The sequence below is a fragment of the Nerophis ophidion genome, unplaced genomic scaffold (assembly GCF_033978795.1).
Source record: "Nerophis ophidion isolate RoL-2023_Sa unplaced genomic scaffold, RoL_Noph_v1.0 HiC_scaffold_323, whole genome shotgun sequence".
Lineage (NCBI taxonomy): Eukaryota > Metazoa > Chordata > Actinopteri > Syngnathiformes > Syngnathidae > Nerophis > Nerophis ophidion.
The window spans coordinates 20,916-41,413 of NW_026907245.1; the positions used below are offsets into that span (position 1 = coordinate 20,916).

At 37.8% G+C, this 20,498-nt stretch overlaps 9 protein-coding genes across 9 annotated transcripts; all 9 read right to left on the reverse strand.

The window, feature by feature from the left end:
* Positions 1-120: 120 nt before the first annotated feature.
* LOC133548002 (ATP synthase subunit a-like) lies at positions 121-1,598 on the reverse strand. Its single transcript, XM_061893449.1, is given in 1 exon segment — positions 121-1,598. A coding segment is annotated over 1 exon segment (693 nt). The 3' UTR covers positions 121-905.
* A 224-nt stretch (positions 1,599-1,822) lies between these two features.
* Positions 1,823-2,532, reverse strand: LOC133548005 (cytochrome c oxidase subunit 2-like). The gene is given in 1 exon segment (XM_061893452.1): positions 1,823-2,532. A coding segment is annotated over 1 exon segment (666 nt). The 5' UTR covers positions 2,514-2,532; the 3' UTR covers positions 1,823-1,847.
* Positions 2,533-2,582: 50 nt separating this feature from the next.
* LOC133547986 (cytochrome c oxidase subunit 1-like) lies at positions 2,583-4,699 on the reverse strand. The gene is given in 2 exon segments (XM_061893435.1): positions 2,583-4,221; positions 4,690-4,699. Coding segments are annotated over 2 exon segments (1,572 nt in total). The 3' UTR covers positions 2,583-2,659.
* LOC133547987 (NADH-ubiquinone oxidoreductase chain 2-like) lies at positions 2,583-5,803 on the reverse strand. The gene is given in 2 exon segments (XM_061893436.1): positions 2,583-5,475; positions 5,798-5,803. Coding segments are annotated over 2 exon segments (633 nt in total). The 3' UTR covers positions 2,583-4,848.
* LOC133548008 (NADH-ubiquinone oxidoreductase chain 1-like) lies at positions 2,583-6,853 on the reverse strand (the record flags this gene model as incomplete). The annotated part of the gene is given in 1 exon segment (XM_061893456.1): positions 2,583-6,853. A coding segment is annotated over 1 exon segment (1,002 nt), but the record flags the coding sequence as incomplete, so codon positions are not given.
* A 6,085-nt stretch (positions 6,854-12,938) lies between these two features.
* On the reverse strand, positions 12,939-16,507 carry LOC133547991 (NADH-ubiquinone oxidoreductase chain 5-like). The gene is given in 1 exon segment (XM_061893439.1): positions 12,939-16,507. A coding segment is annotated over 1 exon segment (1,839 nt). The 3' UTR covers positions 12,939-14,668.
* LOC133547999 (cytochrome b-like) lies at positions 12,939-16,507 on the reverse strand. The gene is given in 1 exon segment (XM_061893445.1): positions 12,939-16,507. A coding segment is annotated over 1 exon segment (816 nt). The 5' UTR covers positions 14,080-16,507; the 3' UTR covers positions 12,939-13,263.
* Positions 12,939-18,728, reverse strand: LOC133547995 (NADH-ubiquinone oxidoreductase chain 4-like). The gene is given in 1 exon segment (XM_061893443.1): positions 12,939-18,728. A coding segment is annotated over 1 exon segment (1,071 nt). The 5' UTR covers positions 18,095-18,728; the 3' UTR covers positions 12,939-17,023.
* A 145-nt stretch (positions 18,729-18,873) lies between these two features.
* Positions 18,874-20,351, reverse strand: LOC133548003 (ATP synthase subunit a-like). Its single transcript, XM_061893450.1, is given in 1 exon segment — positions 18,874-20,351. A coding segment is annotated over 1 exon segment (693 nt). The 3' UTR covers positions 18,874-19,658.
* Between the last annotated feature and the right edge of the window lie 147 nt (positions 20,352-20,498).

Sequence of the window (20,498 nt, forward strand, 5' to 3'; positions counted from 1 at the left end):
ATTATAGATAGGGCAGAAGTAATTAGTAAAGTTGTAGTAATAAGGTTAATTATCTTTCCTTGGGTTTTAACCAAGTCCAAGTGAGTGGAAGTCACATATACTAAAGTGATACTAGAAAGATTAGGACCCTCATCAGTAGATTGAGATATAGAGGAATAATCAAACTACATCTACGAAGTGTCAGTACCAGGCAGCAGCTTCAAATCCAAAGTGGTGTTGAGATGTGAAGTGGTATTGGATTTGTCGTATAAGGCAGACTGCTAGGAATGTGGATCCGATAATTACGTGAAGACCGTGGAAGCCTGTGGCTACAAAAAAAGTAGACCCGTAAACACCGTCAGCAATTGTAAAAGGGGCTTCATAGTACTCCATAGCTTGAAGAAAGGTGAAGTAAAACCCCAATAGAATTGTTAAAGTGAGGGATTGAATAGCTTGGGTACGCTCACCAGCTATAATACTATGGTGAGCCCAGGTTACTGTTACACCGGATGCTAATAGGACTGCCGTGTTCAGAAGGGGTACCTCAAATGGGTTGAGGGTGGTGATTCCAGAAGGTGGTCAACATCCGCCCAGTTCTGGGGTAGGGGCCAAACTAGAGTGGTAAAAAGCTCAGAAAAAACCTAGAAAAAAGAATACTTCTGAAGTAATAAACAAGATTATCCCATAGCGCAAGCCTTTTTGTACAGGGGGGGTATGGTGGCCTAAAAAAGTACTTTCGCGGATAATGTCTCGTCATCATTGATATATAGTTAGTAAAAGGGTAACAACTCCGATGGTTAAGAGAGCGTGAGAGTTGAAGTGGAATCAAATTGCTAGGCCTGATGTTAATAAAAGGGCGCCAATTGCGCCTGTTAGTGGTCAAGGGCTGGGATCAACTATATGGTAAGGGTGTGCCTGATGGGTCATTAGATATTTTCTTGTAAATAAAGGCTCAGTAGAAGTACGAAAACATAAGCTTGAATCATGGCCACGGCAAACTCTAAAAGGGTTAGTAAAAGCATAATAGCTAATGTAACACCGGCTACAGGAGGTATAATAGAGGAGAGAGCAAATGCTCCAGCGCCTATGAGATATATTAAAAGGTGACCTGCTGTCAGATTAGCAGTTAGTCGTACACCTAACGCTAAAGGTCGAATAAATAGGCTAATTGTTTCAATGATTACAAGAGCGGGGATCAGAGCAACAGGGGTAGCTGGAGGGAGTAGATGTGCTAGAGCATTGGTTGTACTATTGCGTACCCCTGTGATTACTGTGGCCAACCAAATAGGTACAGCTAAACCCAGGTTGTGGGAAAGCTGTGTTGTTGGGGTATAGGTGTAAGGGAGCATACCCAAAAGGTTTAATGTAATTAAGTATAGTATCAAGGAGGTTAAAATTAAGGCCCACTTATGTCCTGGTTGATTAAGGGGTTGAAGAATTTGGTGTGTGAACCGCATAAAAGCAGTTGACTGAATGTTAACCAATCGTGTGTTAAATCATAAAGGTGTGGACGAAGGGAAGAGGGTTCATGGAAGGGTAAAAGCTAATAGAATTAATGGTACACCAAGAAGTATTGGTGATATAAACTGGTCAAAAAGGCTTACTATCATGGTCAGCATCAAAGTTCATTTTGTATATCTTCAAAGTTTAAAAGGGTGGGGTTATTAAGGAGTATGTAGTTTAGAACCTTACCAGGAATAATAAAGATCAAAATGAATCAGGAAAAGAGCATAGTTATAAATCAGGGAGAGGGGTCTAATTGAGGCATACGTTAAGGGTGGGTGGGAACCACCAGTTTTTAGCTTAAAAGGCTAACGCTGTAACCCGGTTTAGCTTCTTAACGAGGCGTCCTGTAGAATTAGGGAAGATCAACCTTCAAAGTACTCTAAAGGTACGGCCTCCACAACGATGGGTATAAAGCTGTGGTTAGCGCCGCAGATCTCAGAACATTGTCCGTAGAATACACCAGAGCGAAGAGAGGTGAATGTTGTTTGATTTAGGCGACCTGGTACAGCATCTATCTTAACCCCTAAGGAGGGCACTGTTCAAGAGTGAAGTACATCCTCTGCAGTAACTAAAACTCGAACAGGGGACTCTAAAGGAACAACTATTCGATGGTCTGCTTCAAGAAGACGAAATTGAGACGAAGTTAGGTCTTGATTTGGGATTATATATGAGTCAAAGGTTAAATTCTCATAATCAGTGTATTCATAGCTTCAGTACCATTGATGTCCTAATGCTTTGACTGTTAAATAAGGGTTAGAAAGCTCATCTATAATATAAAGGATACGTAATGATGGTAGAGCAATTAATAAAAGGATGATAGCAGGAAGCACCGTTCAGACAATTTCAACTTCTTGAGAGTCGATTAGGATTTTGTTAGTTAATTTAGTTGAAACTGTGAGAACAATAATATAAAGGACTATTGTGCTAATCAAGAAGACGACCATCAATGCATGGTCATGAAAGTACAATATTTCTTCTATTACAGGGGATGCTGCGTCTTGAAAACCTATTTGGGAAGGGTGGGCCATAATTAAGGTGTGCAAGGGGTTATCTCACAATTTTACCTTGACAAGGTAATGTAATATTTTACTAACATCTTATGTAAGAAAGTATCATAGTGGTTATGAAAATGGCTTGAAACCATTTTACGGGGGTTCGATTCCTTCCTTTCTCGTTAAGCGGGTAAGGTTCGAACGAAAGCAGGCTGTTCAAACGTATGATTTGGTGGAGGGCAGCCATGGATTCATTCTACATTAGTAGATGAGAGTGGAACATAGTGCATAATCCGCTTAGCAGCAAATGCTTCTCAGATAATAAAAAGAAATATAATCACTGCCACAAGGGATACCAGAGAGCCTACCGAGGATACAGAGTTTCAAAGGGTATAAGCATCTGGATAATCTGAGTAGCGACGTGGTATACCTGCAAGGCCTAAGAAGTGTTGCGGGAAGAATGTGAGGTTAACCCCTAAAAACATGACTATGAACTGTACTTTAGTCCATACCTCGTGAAGAGTAAAGCCTGTAAATAAAGGGAATCAGTGAACAAACCCCCCTATAATTGCGAACACAGCCCCCATGGAAAGAACGTAGTGAAAGTGAGCAACCACGTAATATGTGTCATGTAAGACAATATCTAAAGAAGAGTTTGCTAAAATAATTCCTGTTAAACCGCCTACTGTAAACAAAAAGATAAAACCTAGAGCTCATAGTAGGGGGGCTTCTCATTTAATTGAGCCGCCATGCAGGGTGGCCAGTCAGCTGAATACCTTTACACCTGTAGGAATAGCAATAATCATTGTAGCAGAGGTGAAGTAGCCTCGGGTGTCCACATCTATTCCAACTGTAAATATATGATGTGCTCACACAATAAAGCCTAGAAGGCCAATAGCTAGCATTGCTCAAACCATCCCTATATACCCGAAGGGTTCGTTTTTATTAGCATAATGGGTAACAATATGTGAGATTATACCAAACCCAGGTAGAATAAGAATATATACTTCGGGGTGGCCAAAGAATCAAAACAAATGTTGGTAAAGGATCGGGTCCCCTCCTCCAGCAGGGTCAAAGAAGGTTGTGTTTAGATTTCGATCTGTTAGAAGTATGGTAATGCCAGCTGCTAGAACAGGCAGGGATAGTAAAAGAAGGACAGCTGTAATGAGAACCGCTCATACAAATAAAGGTGTTTGGTATTGTGTGATTGCGGGGGGTTTTATGTTAATAATAGTTGTAATAAAGTTAATAGCCCCTAGAATTGAGGAGACACCTGCTAAGTGAAGGGAGAAGATTGTTAAATCAACTGAGGCCCCAGAATGAGCAAGGTTGCCGGCTAAAGGGGGGTAGACTGTTCACCCTGTGCCAGCCCCGGCTTCTACAGCTGCAGATGCTAATAGAAGAAGGAAGGCTGGTGGTAAAAGTCAGAAGCTTATGTTGTTTATACGTGGAAATGCCATATCGGGAGCGCCGATTATTAATGGGATCAATCAATTTCCAAACCCTCCAATTATAATAGGTATTACTATAAAAAAGATTATCACAAAAGCATGTGCAGTTACAGTAACATTATAGATTTGGTCATCTCCGAGTAGAGCGCCTGGTTGACTCAACTCAGCTCGAATAAGAAGACTAAGAGCTGTGCCCACTATGCCAGCTCAAGCACCAAATACGAAGTAAAGGGTACCAATGTCTTTGTGGTTAGTGGAAAACAGTCAACGAGAGATTATCACAGGTAAGATGGCTGAGTAAGCGGTGGATTGTAACCCCACATACAGGGGTTTAAGCCCCCTTCTTGTCAAGCTCTGGGGTGTAACATGTCAGATTGCAAATCTGAAGAAGCAGGCTAACGTCTGCCGGGGCTTTCCCCCGCCTTCCCGCCTTATAGGCGGGGGAAAGTAGACAGATGCTCGCTGCTTGGGCGCCTAGCTGTTAACTAGGATCTTGTAGGATAAAGGCCTGCCTGTCTAGTAAGGCCTTAGCTTAATTAAAGTATCTGCTTTGCATGCAGTAGATGTGGGATAGTAACTCGCAGGTCTTATCAGGGATTAGGGGATTTTAACTCCTATTGGGAGCTTTGAAGGCTCCTGGTTTAGTTAACCTAAATCGCTTCTTGTTAAAAAAAGGAGCTCAGAATCGACACAATAATCGGAAGTAATACTAGTGTTAAAACAGTGGGGATGGCAAAGTATAGTGTTAAGTGTAAATTTACGATACGTCATAAAGTTGCCGTAGTTATAGAGTTAGGTGCAATGACCAAGGCGAATGAGTGAGCTACACGTAGATAAAAATACAGGCTGATTAAGGAAGACAAGGCTGCAAATGTTGCTAATACAAGAAGGTTGAACGTTGAAAGCGTGTGTAAGATTATTCATTTTGGTCCGAAGCCAGTAAGAGGTGGTATACCTCCTAGTGATAAAACAATGAAAGGAGTTAGGGTGGTGATAACAGGGGCTTTAGATCATGAGATTGATAAAGAATTAATGGTTGTAGCTTTGCTCAAGGCGAACAAGATAAAAACGGAAGAAGTTATAATAGCATAGATAATTAATGTAAGGAAAGCAATGGTTTCAGAGAACTGTAAAATAACAATAACTCAGCCTATGTGGGCAGTCGAAGAATAAGCTATTAGTTTACGAAGTTGGGTTTGATTTAACCCGCCTCAACCTCCAACAAGAATAGATAGGAGTCCTATAACTAAGAGTATTTTTGAATCAGGAGGTGTCACTTGAACAAGTAGGGCAAAGGGGGCTAGTTTTTGTCAAGTAGATATAATTAAACAGGTTAGTAAAGTGACCCCTTGTATAACTTCTGGTAATCAAGTGTGGAGAGGGGCGACTCCTATTTTTATTATTAACCCTACAATGGCTATGGCCACTGCAAGTGGATTAGATATTGTATTGATAAATCATTCACCAGTTGTTCAAGCATTAAATACAATAGCGAATAGAATAAGTGCAGATGCACTGGCTTGGGCAAGGAAGTACTTAGTGGAGGCCTCAACAGGGCGAGAGAAATGGGGTTGGGTTATAAAGGGTAAAATAGCTAGCGAGTTAATCTCTAAACCAATTCATGCTAAGATTCAATGTGAGCTGCTGAAGACCAATGTTGTGCCTAAAGAAAGGGATGACAATACTACTGAGATAATGATGAGGTTAATCAGTAAAAGTAGGAGTTTAACCCACATTGTTGGGGCATGGGCCCAAAAGCTTATTTAGCTTACCTTACTGTAGGTAGTAGTGTAACGGAAGCACCAAGAGTTTTGATCTCTTTAGCAGGGTTCAAATCCCTTCTTCCTAAGGAGTTAGGGGGACTTTAACCTCCATGAAGCACTCTATCAAAGTGGTCCTTATAATTCAGGCATAACTCCTCACTTAGTACTGAGGGGGTAAACCTGCAAGAGTGATGGGTAAAGATATGTGTAGAATGATTAAGCCCAAGGTGAGGGGTAGAAAATTTTTTCATGTTAAGTGTATTAATTGGTCGTAACGAAAGCGAGGGTAAGAAGCTCGGACCCATAAAAAAAGTATTGAGAGGAGGGCTGCCTTAATCATCAAAGCTGATGAGGTTAGATAAGGAGTTATTGGAATTGTGGTTGTTCCAAGAAATAGGATTGCTGACAAAGTATTTATGACAAGGATGTTTGCATATTCTGCCAGAAAAAACAACGCGAAAGGGCCCCCTGCATATTCAACATTAAAACCTGAGACTAATTCGGATTCACCTTCTGTAAGGTCGAAAGGGGTTCGGTTAGTCTCAGCAAGAGTTGAGACATACCATATTGCGGCGAGAGGTCAGGATGGTATAATTAATCAAATGGCCTCCTGGGTTGCGGAAAATATATGTAGAGTGAAACCGCCGGTTAGGATGACAAAGGCCAGTAAGATAAGGCCTAAGCTGACCTCGTAAGAAATCGTTTGGGCAACAGCTCGCAAGGCTCCGATCAGAGCATATTTTGAATTTGAAGACCAACCAGAGCCCAGGATGGAGTAGACAGCAAGGCTAGAGATAGCTAAAATAAATAAAATTGTAAGGTTTATATCTAAAACAGGGTAAGGCATAGGCATGGGGGCCCACAAAACCAGGGCCAATGTGAGGGCTAAAATAGGAGTGAAAATGAAAAGAGCCGAAGATGAGGATGAAGGTCGAATTGGTTCTTTAATAAAGAGTTTAATCCCATCAGCGATTGGTTGAAAAACACCATATGGGCCAACTACATTGGGGCCTTTACGAAGTTGTATATAACCTAAGACCTTCCGTTCAATCAAGGTTAAAAATGCCACGGATAGAAGAATGGGAACAATGTAAAAAATGTGATGAACCAGATAAGTGGTGGGATAAGGGTTAATAACTAAGGAGAGGATTTGAACCTCTGTTCAAAGAGCTTAGGTCTTTTGCAATTACCGGGCTCTGCCACCTTAATATTGCTTTGATTTAAAGCATAGCAGGCTCTCCTTTCGGCTGTTTGATATGGTTTCAGCAGGTAAGGGGTAGGCGTTTTTTTAAAATAGGCCCTCCCCTATTGGTCCTTTCGTACTAAAGAGGGGTGTTTCATAGATAGAAGCTGACCTGGATTACTCCGGTCTGAACTCAGATCACGTAGGACTTTAATCGTTGAACAAACGAACCCTTAATAGCGGCTGCACCATTAGGATGTCCTGATCCAACATCGAGGTCGTAAACCCCCTCGTTGATAAGAACTCTTGGAGGGGATTGCGCTGTTATCCCTGGGGTAACTTGTTTCGTTGATCGGTATTACCGGATCATGTAGGTCAGATATTCTGATGTTTTGAGTCGTAACTCTTGTCTTTAAGAAATCATTTTCTTCCTCATGGGGGTTATTTATTTCCCCATAGTCGCCCCAACCAAAGACTTTCAGTAGTGTGTTATTTAGTTTATTATTTTATTGAATGTAATTGACATAAACTTCTGTGTGTCTAGAAGCTCCACAGGGTCTTCTCGTCTTATGTTTTTATCCCCGCTTCTGCACGGGGAGATCAATTTCATTGACCGGGAGAAGGAGACAGTTAAGCCCTCGTCATGCCATTCATACAGGTCTCCATTTAAAAGACAAGTGATTGCGCTACCTTCGCACAGTTAAAATACTGCGGCCGTTAAACGTATAGTCACCGGGCAGGCAGGACCTCTTATTTTGATTGTTCAAGAGGCGATGTTTTTGGTAAACAGGCGAGGCTTTTAAATTATTTGCCGAGTTCCTTCTTCTCCTTTTAGTCTTTCTTATTTAACAATCCGGTGTAGGGTTAACGCTTTGTTGTGTGGTGGGTTTTCTTGTTTATTAGTTCATGTGCATTTCCTTCTTTGATTAGGTGCGTTAATTTTCGGTGTGGGTTCGTTCCGATGTACACTCGTGTTAAGAGAGGGTCTTAATCCTCTGATTACTCATATTAGCATTATTGTTCTCATCATATGATAAGAAAGTCTAATAAAATTTGGGGGTTTAAGGGTAATTATAGGTATAGATGAGTGTTTAGTACTTGAGCTTTAACGCTTTCCTTTAAGATGGCTGCCATTAGGCCCACTTGGGTATTATTCTTTATATTCAACCTTTAACCTCCCTAAAAAGCTGTTTCTTTAATCAAAAGAGCTGTACCTCTTTTGACTAACTCCAACCTCTAGTAATCTCTGCCTTTAGTTAGGTAAACATGTGTGATGCGATTGTGGGGTTGAGCTGAACTTCTATTCTTTTCTTAGACAACCAGCTATAACCAAGTTCGATAGGTTTTTCGCCTCTACTTGAAGATCACCCCAATCTATTGCCACAGATACGGGTTAGCCCTTTAAAGGCTGTCTTGAAGTAGCTCACCTGGTTTCGGGGTTTTAAACTTAAGTACACTTTGCTTAAATTATTCTGGCTAAACCATGATGCAAAAGGTACAAGAGTTAATCTTTGCTTTATTAAACTTAATTGATCTTTTTCAACCCTCTTTCAACATTCCCTTACGGTACTTATTCTATAGCGCCTATGTCTTTTTTTGTCTCCCATACTAAAGTGGAAAAATGTTTTGTTTAAAGTTGTTAATACTTTTAGGGGTATTCCTAATTTTGATTGCTTATTAAAGGTTGGGCTAGTTTTTAGGTATTAGGGTAGCTTGATTTGCACAAGCGTCGTCTCGGTGTAAGTGAGAAGCTTTAACTTCTTAGCCATACCCTAGTAAGCCAAGTACACCTTCCGGTACACTTACCATGTTACGACTTGCCTCCCCTAAGTTTTCTAAGTGGTGTTTATTTAACGTTGTGTAGAAAAGGGGAGAGTGACGGGCGGTGTGTGCGTGCTTTAGCGCCTGCTTCAGGGGGATACTCTATTTCTCCCTTACTACTAAATCCTCCTTCATAGTCATGAGATTTCAGGTTGCATTCGTAATACGCTGGTGAGCGAATGTAGCCCATTACTTTCCCTCTTATAAGCTACACCTTGACCTGACGTATAAGGTTCAATCAATTGTGCTCACTATAAACCCTTCACAGGGTAAGCTGACGACGGCGGTATACAAACGGTAATGGCAAAAGAGGGTGAGGTTGAACGGGGGTTATCGATTATAGAACAGGCTCCTCTAGGGGGTTTTAAAGCACCGCCAGGTCTTTTGGATTTTAAGCTGGTGCTTGTAATACCCAGGCGGATGTTGGGTGTAACTACTCATCAGTTTACTGCTAGGCATAGTGGGGTATCTAATCCCAGTTTGTTTAATAGCTTTCGTGGAATCAGGGGGGGGGGGGGTTAAAGCTACTTTCGTGATGGATTTTCTAATTTTGAATACGTTATACGGTCAAAAAGGTGTTCAGCTTTAGTTCTTGTTTTCCCTAACCACTCTTTACGCCGGTTTCTGTCATCTTGGGTTACACGTATAACCGCGGTGGCTGGCACGAGTTTAACCAACCCTTTAAATAACTTTAACTGAGTCAAGTTTTCACTTATCTCTCAAAATTAATCACTGCTGAATACCCTTGGGGGTGTGGCTTAGCAAGGCGTAGTGGGCTACAATTGTGTGCCTGATACCAGCTCCTTAATGTCAAAAGAGATTAAAGGGCATCCTCACGGGGGCGCAGATACTTGCATGTATAAATTTAGTTACAGTTGACAGTAAAGTTAGGACCAAGCCTATGTGCTATCGGAACTATCATCGTTCAGTCTTAACATCTTCAGTGTTATGCTTTATTATTAAACTACGACAGCGAGATGTGTTTTAACTCTAAGAGGGGGTTCACATTTATATTTTCACGCTGCTCAAGTGTGTTATAGTTTACAGATATTTGTGCTTGCATGCATATACATATACACATGTATGTATATGTATATATATGCATATATATGTATATATATGTATATATATATAAATACCCATACATATACATACATATATATATATATATATATATATGTATGCATACATATTTTATATTTATATATATATGTATATACATACATCATTTATATACCTACATATATGTATTTATACATATGTTTTATCTTGTATTTATATATTTATATACACACATGTATATGTACACATTTATATTCTTATATACATATATATACATATATACATATATATATTTATATGTATACATTTTATTTTATTTTATTTTATTTATATATATATAATTTATACAAACACTTATAAATTATATAGATATATTCTTATGTTTATGTGCGTATAGTATTAATACGTGAGTGTTATATATACTACTGACATAGTCGTGTGTATAACCGTATATATATTCACGGGCAGGTGTGTACATTTATATGCCACCTGTGTAGTATACATGTGTACTTTTATTTATATATATATATATACATACATTATTTTATTTTATATTTATACATATATATATATATTTATTTTATTTTATTTATATATATATATATATATATATATTTATTTTATTTTATTTATATATATATATATATATAATTTATACAAACACTTATAAATTATATAGATATATTCTTATGTTTATGTGCGTATAGTATTAATACGTGAGTGTTATATATACTACTGACATAGTCGTGTGTATAACCGTATATACATTCACGGGCAGGTGTGTACATTTATATGCCACCTGTGTAGTATACATGTGTACTTTTATTTATATATATATATATACATACATTATTTTATTTTATATTTATATATATATATATTTATTTTATTTTATTTTATATTTATATATATATATATTTATTTTATTTTATTTTATTTATATATATATATATATATTTATTTTATTTTATTTATATATATATATAATTTATACAAACACTTATAAATTATATAGATATATTCTTATGTTTATGTGCGTATAGTATTAATACGTGAGTGTTATATATACTACTGACATAGTCGTGTGTATAACCGTATATACATTCACGGGCAGGTGTGTACATTTATATGCCACCTGTGTAGTATACATGTGTACTTTTATTTATATATATATATATACATACATTATTTTATTTTATATTTATATATATATATATTTATTTTATTTTATATTTATATATATATATATATTTATTTTATTTTATTTATATATATATATATAATTTATACAAACACTTATAAATTACATAGATATATTCTTATGTTTATGTGCGCATAGTATTAATACGTGAGTGTTATATATACTACTGACATAGTCGTGTGTATAACCATATATACATTCACGGGCAGGTGTGTACATTTATATGCCACCTGTGTAGTATACATGTGTACTTTTATTTATATATATATATATATATATATATATATATATATATATATATATATTTATTTTATTTTATTTTATATTTATATATATATATTTATTTTATTTTATATTTATATATATATATATATATATATATTTATTTTATTTTATTTATATATATATATAATTTATACAAACACTTATAAATTACATAGATATATTCTTATGTTTATGTGCGCATAGTATTAATACGTGAGTGTTATATATACTACTGACATAGTCGTGTGTATAACCGTATATACATTCACGGGCAGGTGTGTACATTTATATGCCACCTGTGTAGTATACATGTGTATTTTTATTTATATATATATATATACATACATTATTTTATTTTATATTTATATATATATATATATTTATTTTATTTTATATTTATATATATATATATTTATTTTATTTTATTTATATATATATATAATTTATACAAACACTTATAAATTACATAGATATATTCTTATGTTTATGTGCGCATAGTATTAATACGTGAGTGTTATATATACTACTGACATAGTCGTGTGTATAACCATATATACATTCACGGGCAGGTGTGTACATTTATATGCCACCTGTGTAGTATACATGTGTACTTTTATTTATATATATATATATATATATATATATATTTATTTTATTTTATATTTATATATATATATTTATTTTATTTTATATTTATATATATATATTTATTTTATTTTATATTTATATATATATATATATTTATTTTATTTTATATTTATATATATACATTTTTTTATTTATTCACACACCCAAAAATAAGGGGGGTAGGGGGGATTACCCCCTAATAAAACCAAGAAAGGGGGGATAAAGGAATAAATAGGATTAAAAAATCACTATTATGCTCTTGAAAGAGAAATATGCTACTCTTATAATAATATCCTTTCAACATTCATCATTAGTATTTCGTTCAAGAAAATGTACACCCTTGTCAACTAGTACCGTGTGCACTCTGAAATGCCAGATGAAAGGAAAAAAAAAAAAGGAACCCCTTACCCACTGGAGTGAATCCCCCGGGTAGCTGGGTAACGAGTCGTATGATTATCAACATTAACTTATGCTAGCGTCAATGAAAGTGTGGGGAGTAACGCAGTAAATGGACCTGAGGTAGGAACCAAATGCCAGGAATAATTCACTGTGAGCGACCCCCACGAATACTTGTCCCTCACCTTCAATAACCGTTAGCATTAAGGTATCGTCGGATGGTAGGTTCTTAGTGCCAACCAATGGTTAATTTAATAAAGTGTAGACTACTTGGTAGAGTTTACTTATTATTGTTGTATGGATTCTTAAATCTCTCATTACCCAATTAATCTGTGTTCCTACTTCATTAGTGTATTTAGTACACCTTAGTTGATTTATTGAGATTACGATGTTTTAAATAAATTAATGGTTTTAATACATATATGTCTATGTATACCTTATTTATTATTAACCCTGAATGGTTACAAGATTTTTATGCTTTTAATACATAGTGATATTATTTAATACAGATGTATATATATATATATATACTCATATATAAAATTATGCATTTCCAGAGAATAGTTTAACAGAACACTAGCTTTGGGGGCTAGAGGTAAGCGCTGACGTCGCTTTTTTCTGAGCAGGGGGGAGGGCTTTAACTTCCGACCTCCGGCTTACAAAACCGACGCTCTAGGGTTGAGCTACCCTTGCATTCTCATTCGAGTATGCTGTTTTCAATATACCCTGCTGAGGGCATTAGTACTAGGAAGATCGAAAAATAAGCGATTGAGGCCAGCTGCCCAACGATAATGTAAGGAGGTTCAGCAGGTATTCCTCCAATTCATGTTAAGATTATAACATCGGCAACTAGTAATCAAAACAGAGCTTGTGTGAGTGGGCGGAATGTCAACCCTCGGTGTTTAGAGGTGTGTAGGAAGGGGACAAGTGCTAATACCAGGATAGCTGATAGTAAGGCTAACACACCTCCTAACTTATTAGGGATGGATCGAAGGATGGCGTATGCGAATAAAAAGTATCACTCTGGTTTAATATGAGTAGGGGTAACTAAAGGGTTGGCGGGTGTGAAATTATCAGGATCTCCTAGTAAATAGGGTAAAAATAAAGCCAAGGCAACGAGTGATAACATCAGTGCTGCGAACCCTAAAAGATCTTTGAAGGAAAAGTACGGGTGGAAGGAGATCTTGTCTACATCTGAGTTCAATCCCGCGGGGTTATTAGAACCTGTTTCATGTAAAAATAGAAGGTGAACAAGGGTGGCAGCTAATACTATAAATGGGAGTAGGAAGTGAAATGTAAAAAATCGGTTCAAAGTAGCGTTATCCACAGAGAAACCCCCTCAAATCCACTGTACTAAATCAGTGCCTACATAAGGCACAGCAGACAAAAGGTTAGTGATAACGGTAGCACCTCAAAACGATATTTGTCCTCAAGGTAAAACATAACCTACGAAAGCTGTTGCTATTACAAGAACTAGAAGTATTACACCAATATTTCAGGTCTCTTTGTAAAGGTAGGACCCGTAATATAACCCTCGAGCAATGTGGAGGTAAATACAAATGAAAAAGAATGAGGCACCATTAGCATGTATATTGCGAATTAGTCAGCCATAGTTAACATCTCGGCAGATATGGGTGACTGATGAAAAAGCGGTAGCAATATCAGAGGTGTAGTGTATTGCCAAGAAGAGGCCAGTTACAATCTGAGAGATCAGGCAAAGTCCTAAAAGGGAGCCGAAGTTTCATCAAAGGGAGATATTTGAGGGGGTGGGTAGATCTACCAGAGCATCATTGGCGATTTTTAACAGGGGGTGAGTTTTGCGTAGGTTGGCCATTAGTTTATATAGTTGAATTACAACGGTGGTTTTTCAAGCCACTGGTTTTGGTTAAAATCCGAGTATAAACAATGACATATGTTTTAATAGTTTTATTAATTAGTTTGATTTTGGGGTTTGCTGCCGTAGCTTCAAATCCCTCTCCATATTTCGCTGCCCTAGGTGTAGTATTTGCTGCTGGGGCAGGTTGTGGGTTAGTGGCGTACTTCGGGGGTTCTTTCTTATCGCTTGTTTTATTTCTAATTTACTTAGGTGGGATATTAGTTGTTTTTGCTTATTCAGCAGCTTTGGCTGCTGAACAGTACCCTGAAGGCTGGGGTAGTTGACCTGTATTTAGCCGCATAGTACTTTACTTATTAATAGTAGTAGTTTCTTTCGGCTATTGTTGAAGTGGGTGGTTCGAGGTGCTTATTATACCTTTGGAAGAAATAGGAAGTTTAGGGTTATTACGCCAGGATACGTGTGGAGTAGGTATAATGTATTTATCAGGTCGTTGAATACTAATTATTAGTGCTTGAGCCCTATTGCTTACATTGTTTGTTGTTTTAGAGTTAACACGTGGGTTTGAGCGAGGATCTTTACGTGCTATTTAAAGGTTAAAAATCAATACAGTTAAAAATAGGGTTAGTAATAACGATATTATATAGGTTTTAATTGAGCCCTTTTGTGCGTTACTAACCACAGGGGCTAAAGTGGTGTTAACAGACACTACGGCTTTAGGTCCATATTTCTCTAGCCAAACTAGGTCTATTGTTCGGGTGGCAATTTTTTGTCCAAAACCATACACTTTTGTAGGAAAAATCCGATGATTAATAATCGGGAAAAAGGCTAATGAGTTAGAGAAGCGATAGGGGGGCATGTACCGGGGTATAATGGTTTGTTTATGGGTTATCGAAGCAAGGTCTAATGCTACCAGAAGGCCTGTAATAGTAACAAGAATGGCTGCCACCTTACTAAATATAGGTATAGTTATCACAGGGGTTTTTGAAACTGGTATATTTGTGTAAATAAGTAAGCCGGCTACAACACTTCCTAATGCTAAGCGTAAAATAGGGTTAATAACCGAAGGGTTATTTTCATTGATAGGCGATAGCGCGTTGAATCGAGGGTTTCCTATGCATACAAAAAAGATAATACGAAGGCTGTATACGGCTGTAAGTGAAGTAGCAAAAAGTGTAATGAGGAGGGCTCAGGCGTTCAGGTATGAGTTATTTAAGGCTTCAATGATTGGGTCTTTCGAAAAGAAACCTGATAGGAAAGGTATCCCCGTTAATGCTAAACTTCCTAATGCTATTGAGGATGAAGTGAAAGGGACTAAGCGGTGTATACCCCCTATTTTACGGATATCCTGCTCATCATTTAGAGCATGGATAATGGAGCCTGAGCAAAGGAATAATATAGCTTTAAAGAAGGCATGTGTGCAAATGTGTAGAAAAGCGAGATGTGGTTGGTTGAGTCCAATAGTTACTATTATAAGGCCAAGCTGGCTTGATGTAGAAAATGCAATGATCTTCTTAATATCATTTTGTGTCAGGGCGCAGATTGCTGTAAAGAGGGTTGTTAATGCACCAAGACATAGGCAAAGTGTTATAGCTGCTGGGTTATTTTGCATTAAAGGGGTTATGCGGATTATTAAAAAAATACCTGCTACAACCATAGTGCTTGAGTGGAGTAAAGCGGAAACTGGGGTAGGGCCTTCTATTGCAGAAGGTAATCAAGGGTGAAGACTGAATTGAGCGGATTTACCCATAGCGGCCAAAATAAGACCAACAAGCGGGAGAGAGAGGTCTATGTCTTTAGAGAGTGAGATAATTTGATGAATATCCCACGAGTTAAGGTTTATTGCTATTCAAGCCATGGCAAGGATCAAGCCTGCGTCACCAATACGATTATAAAGTACTGCTTGCAATGCTGCTGTATTTGCATCCGCTCGCCCATACCATCAGCCGATAAGCAGGAAAGATATGATGCCTACCCCTTCTCAGCCAATAAATAATTGGAATATATTGTTAGCTGTTACTAAGATAATTATTGCAATTAGGAAGATAAGGAGGTATTTAAAGAATCGATTTATAGCAGGGTCCGAGTGTATATATCAAAAGGCAAATTCCAAGATTGATCAGGTGACGTAAAGAGCAACGGGGGTGAAAATAATTGAGTATATATCAAATTTGAAGCTAAGAGTAATGTCAAATGTTGACAAGCTTATTCATGTGAATGAGGTGATAATAGCTTCACTCCCATCATTCAGAAAAATAATAAGGGGGATGAGGCTAGTAAAAAATGATATCTTAACTGCAGATTTAACATGTGTTGATGACCAGCTTTGTGGTAAAGGGTTAGGGGAAAAGGTGGTTAAAACTGGGTAAGTAAGAAGAGCAAAAATGATAAGAAGGGCGGATGTTAAAATTAGGGGGGTAGGGTGCATAACTTCTACTTGGATTTGCACCAAGAGGTGTTGGCTCCTAAGACCAATGGACAGACTATTGTCCTATAAAAGTATGCGAGTGAGCTTTGGAGTCTAACCAAAGATACAAATATTAGCAGTTTTTGTTTTTTCTCTTCTCTCTCGGTGGGTGAAAGGACTTCAACCTTTTTTTTCAGAATCACAATCTAATGTTTTAATTAAACTACACCTACAATGGTTAAAACCTCAAATTAAATGGGGTTTGAAGATAAGGAACACTAATGGAAGAAGAACAATGGCAGTAAGCAAGTGTTCACGTATTGAAGCTAAATCTTGTTCGATGAATTGTTGGGAAACCGGGCCCCGTTGGGAGATAAGGAATATAAAGAAAGAATATACAGCAGTAATAAACAACCCTAATGCAACGAATACGAAAGTTCAAGGTGATCATTTAAATAAAGAAGTAGCAATAAATAATTCTGCTGAGTAATTTGGCAAAGGTGGAAGAGCTACATTGGCCAGGATACTTAAAAGTCATCATGCGCCTAAAAATGGGAAGATTACTTGTATACCTCGAGCTAAAAGCAAAGTCCGACTGTTAGTTCGCTCGTAGTAAAAATTAGCTAGACAAAACAATGATGCAGAGACAAGGCCGTGGGCGAATATCAAAATTATTGCCCCCTTAAGTGCTCAAGGGGTTTGGATAAGGATAGCAGCGATAACTATACCCATATGGCTTACAGAAGAATATGCGATTAAGGCTTTAATATCTGTTTGCCGTATGCAGATAGATCCTGCTATTACAGCACCTCAAAGGGCAATAACAATAAATGGTAAAGCAAATCCTTTGGAATTAGGGCCTAAGAGGTCCATAACTCGAATTAGCCCGTAGCCCCCCAGTTTTAAAAGCACAGCCGCTAAAACTATAGATCCTGCGATCGGGGCCTCTACATGGGCTTTAGGAAGTCATAAATGAACACCATATATCGGCATTTTAACTAAAAAACTTAAAGTTGTAGCTGCTCACAGGAATTTACTTGCAATAGTTGTGTCTGTGACAAAAGGGATGTATTCGATAAGCAAAGATAAGCTTCCTGTAATATTTTCTATTAGTAACAGGACCACAAGGAGGGGCAAAGACCCGACTAAAGTGTAAAATACTAAGTAATCACCTGCTTTTAGGCGTTCCGGTTGATTACCTCATCGTGTAGTAATTAAGATAATAGGGATAATGGTGGCCTCGAACATTAGATAAAATACAATTAAATTACAAGCACTAAATGCTAAAATTAAAAGGATCTGAAGGGTAACTAGAGTTATAAGAAACACCCGTTGCTGGGGGTGAGGGTTATCCAATATATGGTACTGGCTTGCTAAGATCATCAAAGGTGTTAACCAGCAAGAAAGGGCTAAGTATGGGGTTGAGATTGAATCTGTTGCTAAAAGTACACCGGTTTCTGTTCACCCTGTCTCACATGTTTTTAATCAGTATAGACTAATTAATGTAATAGTAGCACTATGAGTTAGAGTTGCGGATCAAAGTCATTTAAAAGGAGTTAATCAAATAGTGGGTAGAAGTATTAGTGTTGGGATCAAGATTTTTAACATTGTAGGATATTTAAGGTTTTTAAGTGATCAGAGTTATGTGTACGAGAAGTGGCCACAAGAAGGGACAATCCTACTGCTGCTTCACATGCTGAAAATGCTAGAAGTAGTATTGGGGCTGACGATAGATTAGGTGAGTCTAATTGTAAAGTTCAAATAGAAATAGCTAAGAAAAGTGAAAGTATTATTCCCTCGAGGCAGAGGAGGGCTGATAATAGATGGGTTCGGTGAAATGATAGGCCGATTAACCCCAGTAGGAAGCAGTTTGAGATAACTAGGTGGATCGCTGTCATTTTAAATGCTTGAGGACTTTAACCGCGTTTTTTGAGCCGAAATCAAATGTTTTGTTTAAACTAAGCACTTATTCTGCTCACTCTAAGCCTCCTTGAACTCACTCATAAATTAATCCAAGTGTTAAAAGCATGATTACCACAGAAGCCCAGATTAAGGTATGAAGAGGGAAAAGAAGTTGATTCCCCCAAGGAAGAGGAAGTAGAAGTGCAATCTCTAGGTCAAACAGAAGGAATAAAATTGCAACTAAGAAAAAGCGAATAGAAAAAGGTAGGCGTGCTGACCCAAGCGGGTCAAACCCGCATTCGTAAGGGGAAAGTTTTTCTAAATCCGGGTTTATCTGAGGCAACCAGAATGAAATAAGAGCTAAAATTATAGATAGGGCAGAAGTAATTAGTAAAGTTGTAGTAATAAGGTTAATTATCTTTCCTTGGGTTTTAACCAAGTCCAAGTGAGTGGAAGTCACATATACTAAAGTGATACTAGAAAGATTAGGACCCTCATCAGTAGATTGAGATATAGAGGAATAATCAAACTACATCTACGAAGTGTCAGTACCAGGCAGCAGCTTCAAATCCAAAGTGGTGTTGAGATGTGAAGTGGTATTGGATTTGTCGTATAAGGCAGACTGCTAGGAATGTGGATCCGATAATTACGTGAAGACCGTGGAAGCCTGTGGCTACAAAAAAAGTAGACCCGTAAACACCGTCAGCAATTGTAAAAGGGGCTTCATAGTACTCCATAGCTTGAAGAAAGGTGAAGTAAAACCCCAATAGAATTGTTAAAGTGAGGGATTGAATAGCTTGGGTACGCTCACCAGCTATAATACTATGGTGAGCCCAGGTTACTGTTACACCGGATGCTAATAGGACTGCCGTGTTCAGAAGGGGTACCTCAAATGGGTTGAGGGTGGTGATTCCAGAAGGTGGTCAACATCCGCCCAGTTCTGGGGTAGGGGCCAAACTAGAGTGGTAAAAAGCTCAGAAAAAACCTAGAAAAAAGAATACTTCTGAAGTAATAAACAAGATTATCCCATAGCGCAAGCCTTTTTGTACAGGGGGGGTATGGTGGCCTAAAAAAGTACTTTCGCGGATAATGTCTCGTCATCATTGATATATAGTTAGTAAAAGGGTAACAACTCCGATGGTTAAGAGAGCGTGAGAGTTGAAGTGGAATCAAATTGCTAGGCCTGATGTTAATAAAAGGGCGCCAATTGCGCCTGTTAGTGGTCAAGGGCTGGGATCAACTATATGGTAAGGGTGTGCCTGATGGGTCATTAGATATTTTCTTGTAAATAAAGGCTCAGTAGAAGTACGAAAACATAAGCTTGAATCATGGCCACGGCAAACTCTAAAAGGGTTAGTAAAAGCATAATAGCTAATGTAACACCGGCTACAGGAGGTATAATAGAGGAGAGAGCAAATGCTCCAGCGCCTATGAGATATATTAAAAGGTGACCTGCTGTCAGATTAGCAGTTAGTCGTACACCTAACGCTAAAGGTCGAATAAATAGGCTAATTGTTTCAATGATTACAAGAGCGGGGATCAGAGCAACAGGGGTAGCTGGAGGGAGTAGATGTGCTAGAGCATTGGTTGTACTATTGCGTACCCCTGTGATTACTGTGGCCAACCAAATAGGTACAGCTAAACCCAGGTTGTGGGAAAGCTGTGTTGTTGGGGTATAGGTGTAAGGGAGCATACCCAAAAGGTTTAATGTAATTAAGTATAGTATCAAGGAGGTTAAAATTAAGGCCCACTTATGTCCTGGTTGATTAAGGGGTTGAAGAATTTGGTGTGTGAACCGCATAAAAGCAGTTGACTGAATGTTAACCAATCGTGTGTTAAATCATAAAGGTGTGGACGAAGGGAAGAGGGTTCATGGAAGGGTAAAAGCTAATAGAATTAATGGTACACCAAGAAGTATTGGTGATATAAACTGGTCAAAAAGGCTTACTATCATGGTCAGCATCAAAGTTCATTTTGTATATCTTCAAAGTTTAAAAGGGTGGGGTTATTAAGGAGTATGTAGTTTAGAACCTTACCAGGAATAATAAAGATCAAAATGAATCAGGAAAAGAGCATAGTTATAAATCAGGGAGAGGGGTCTAATTGAGGC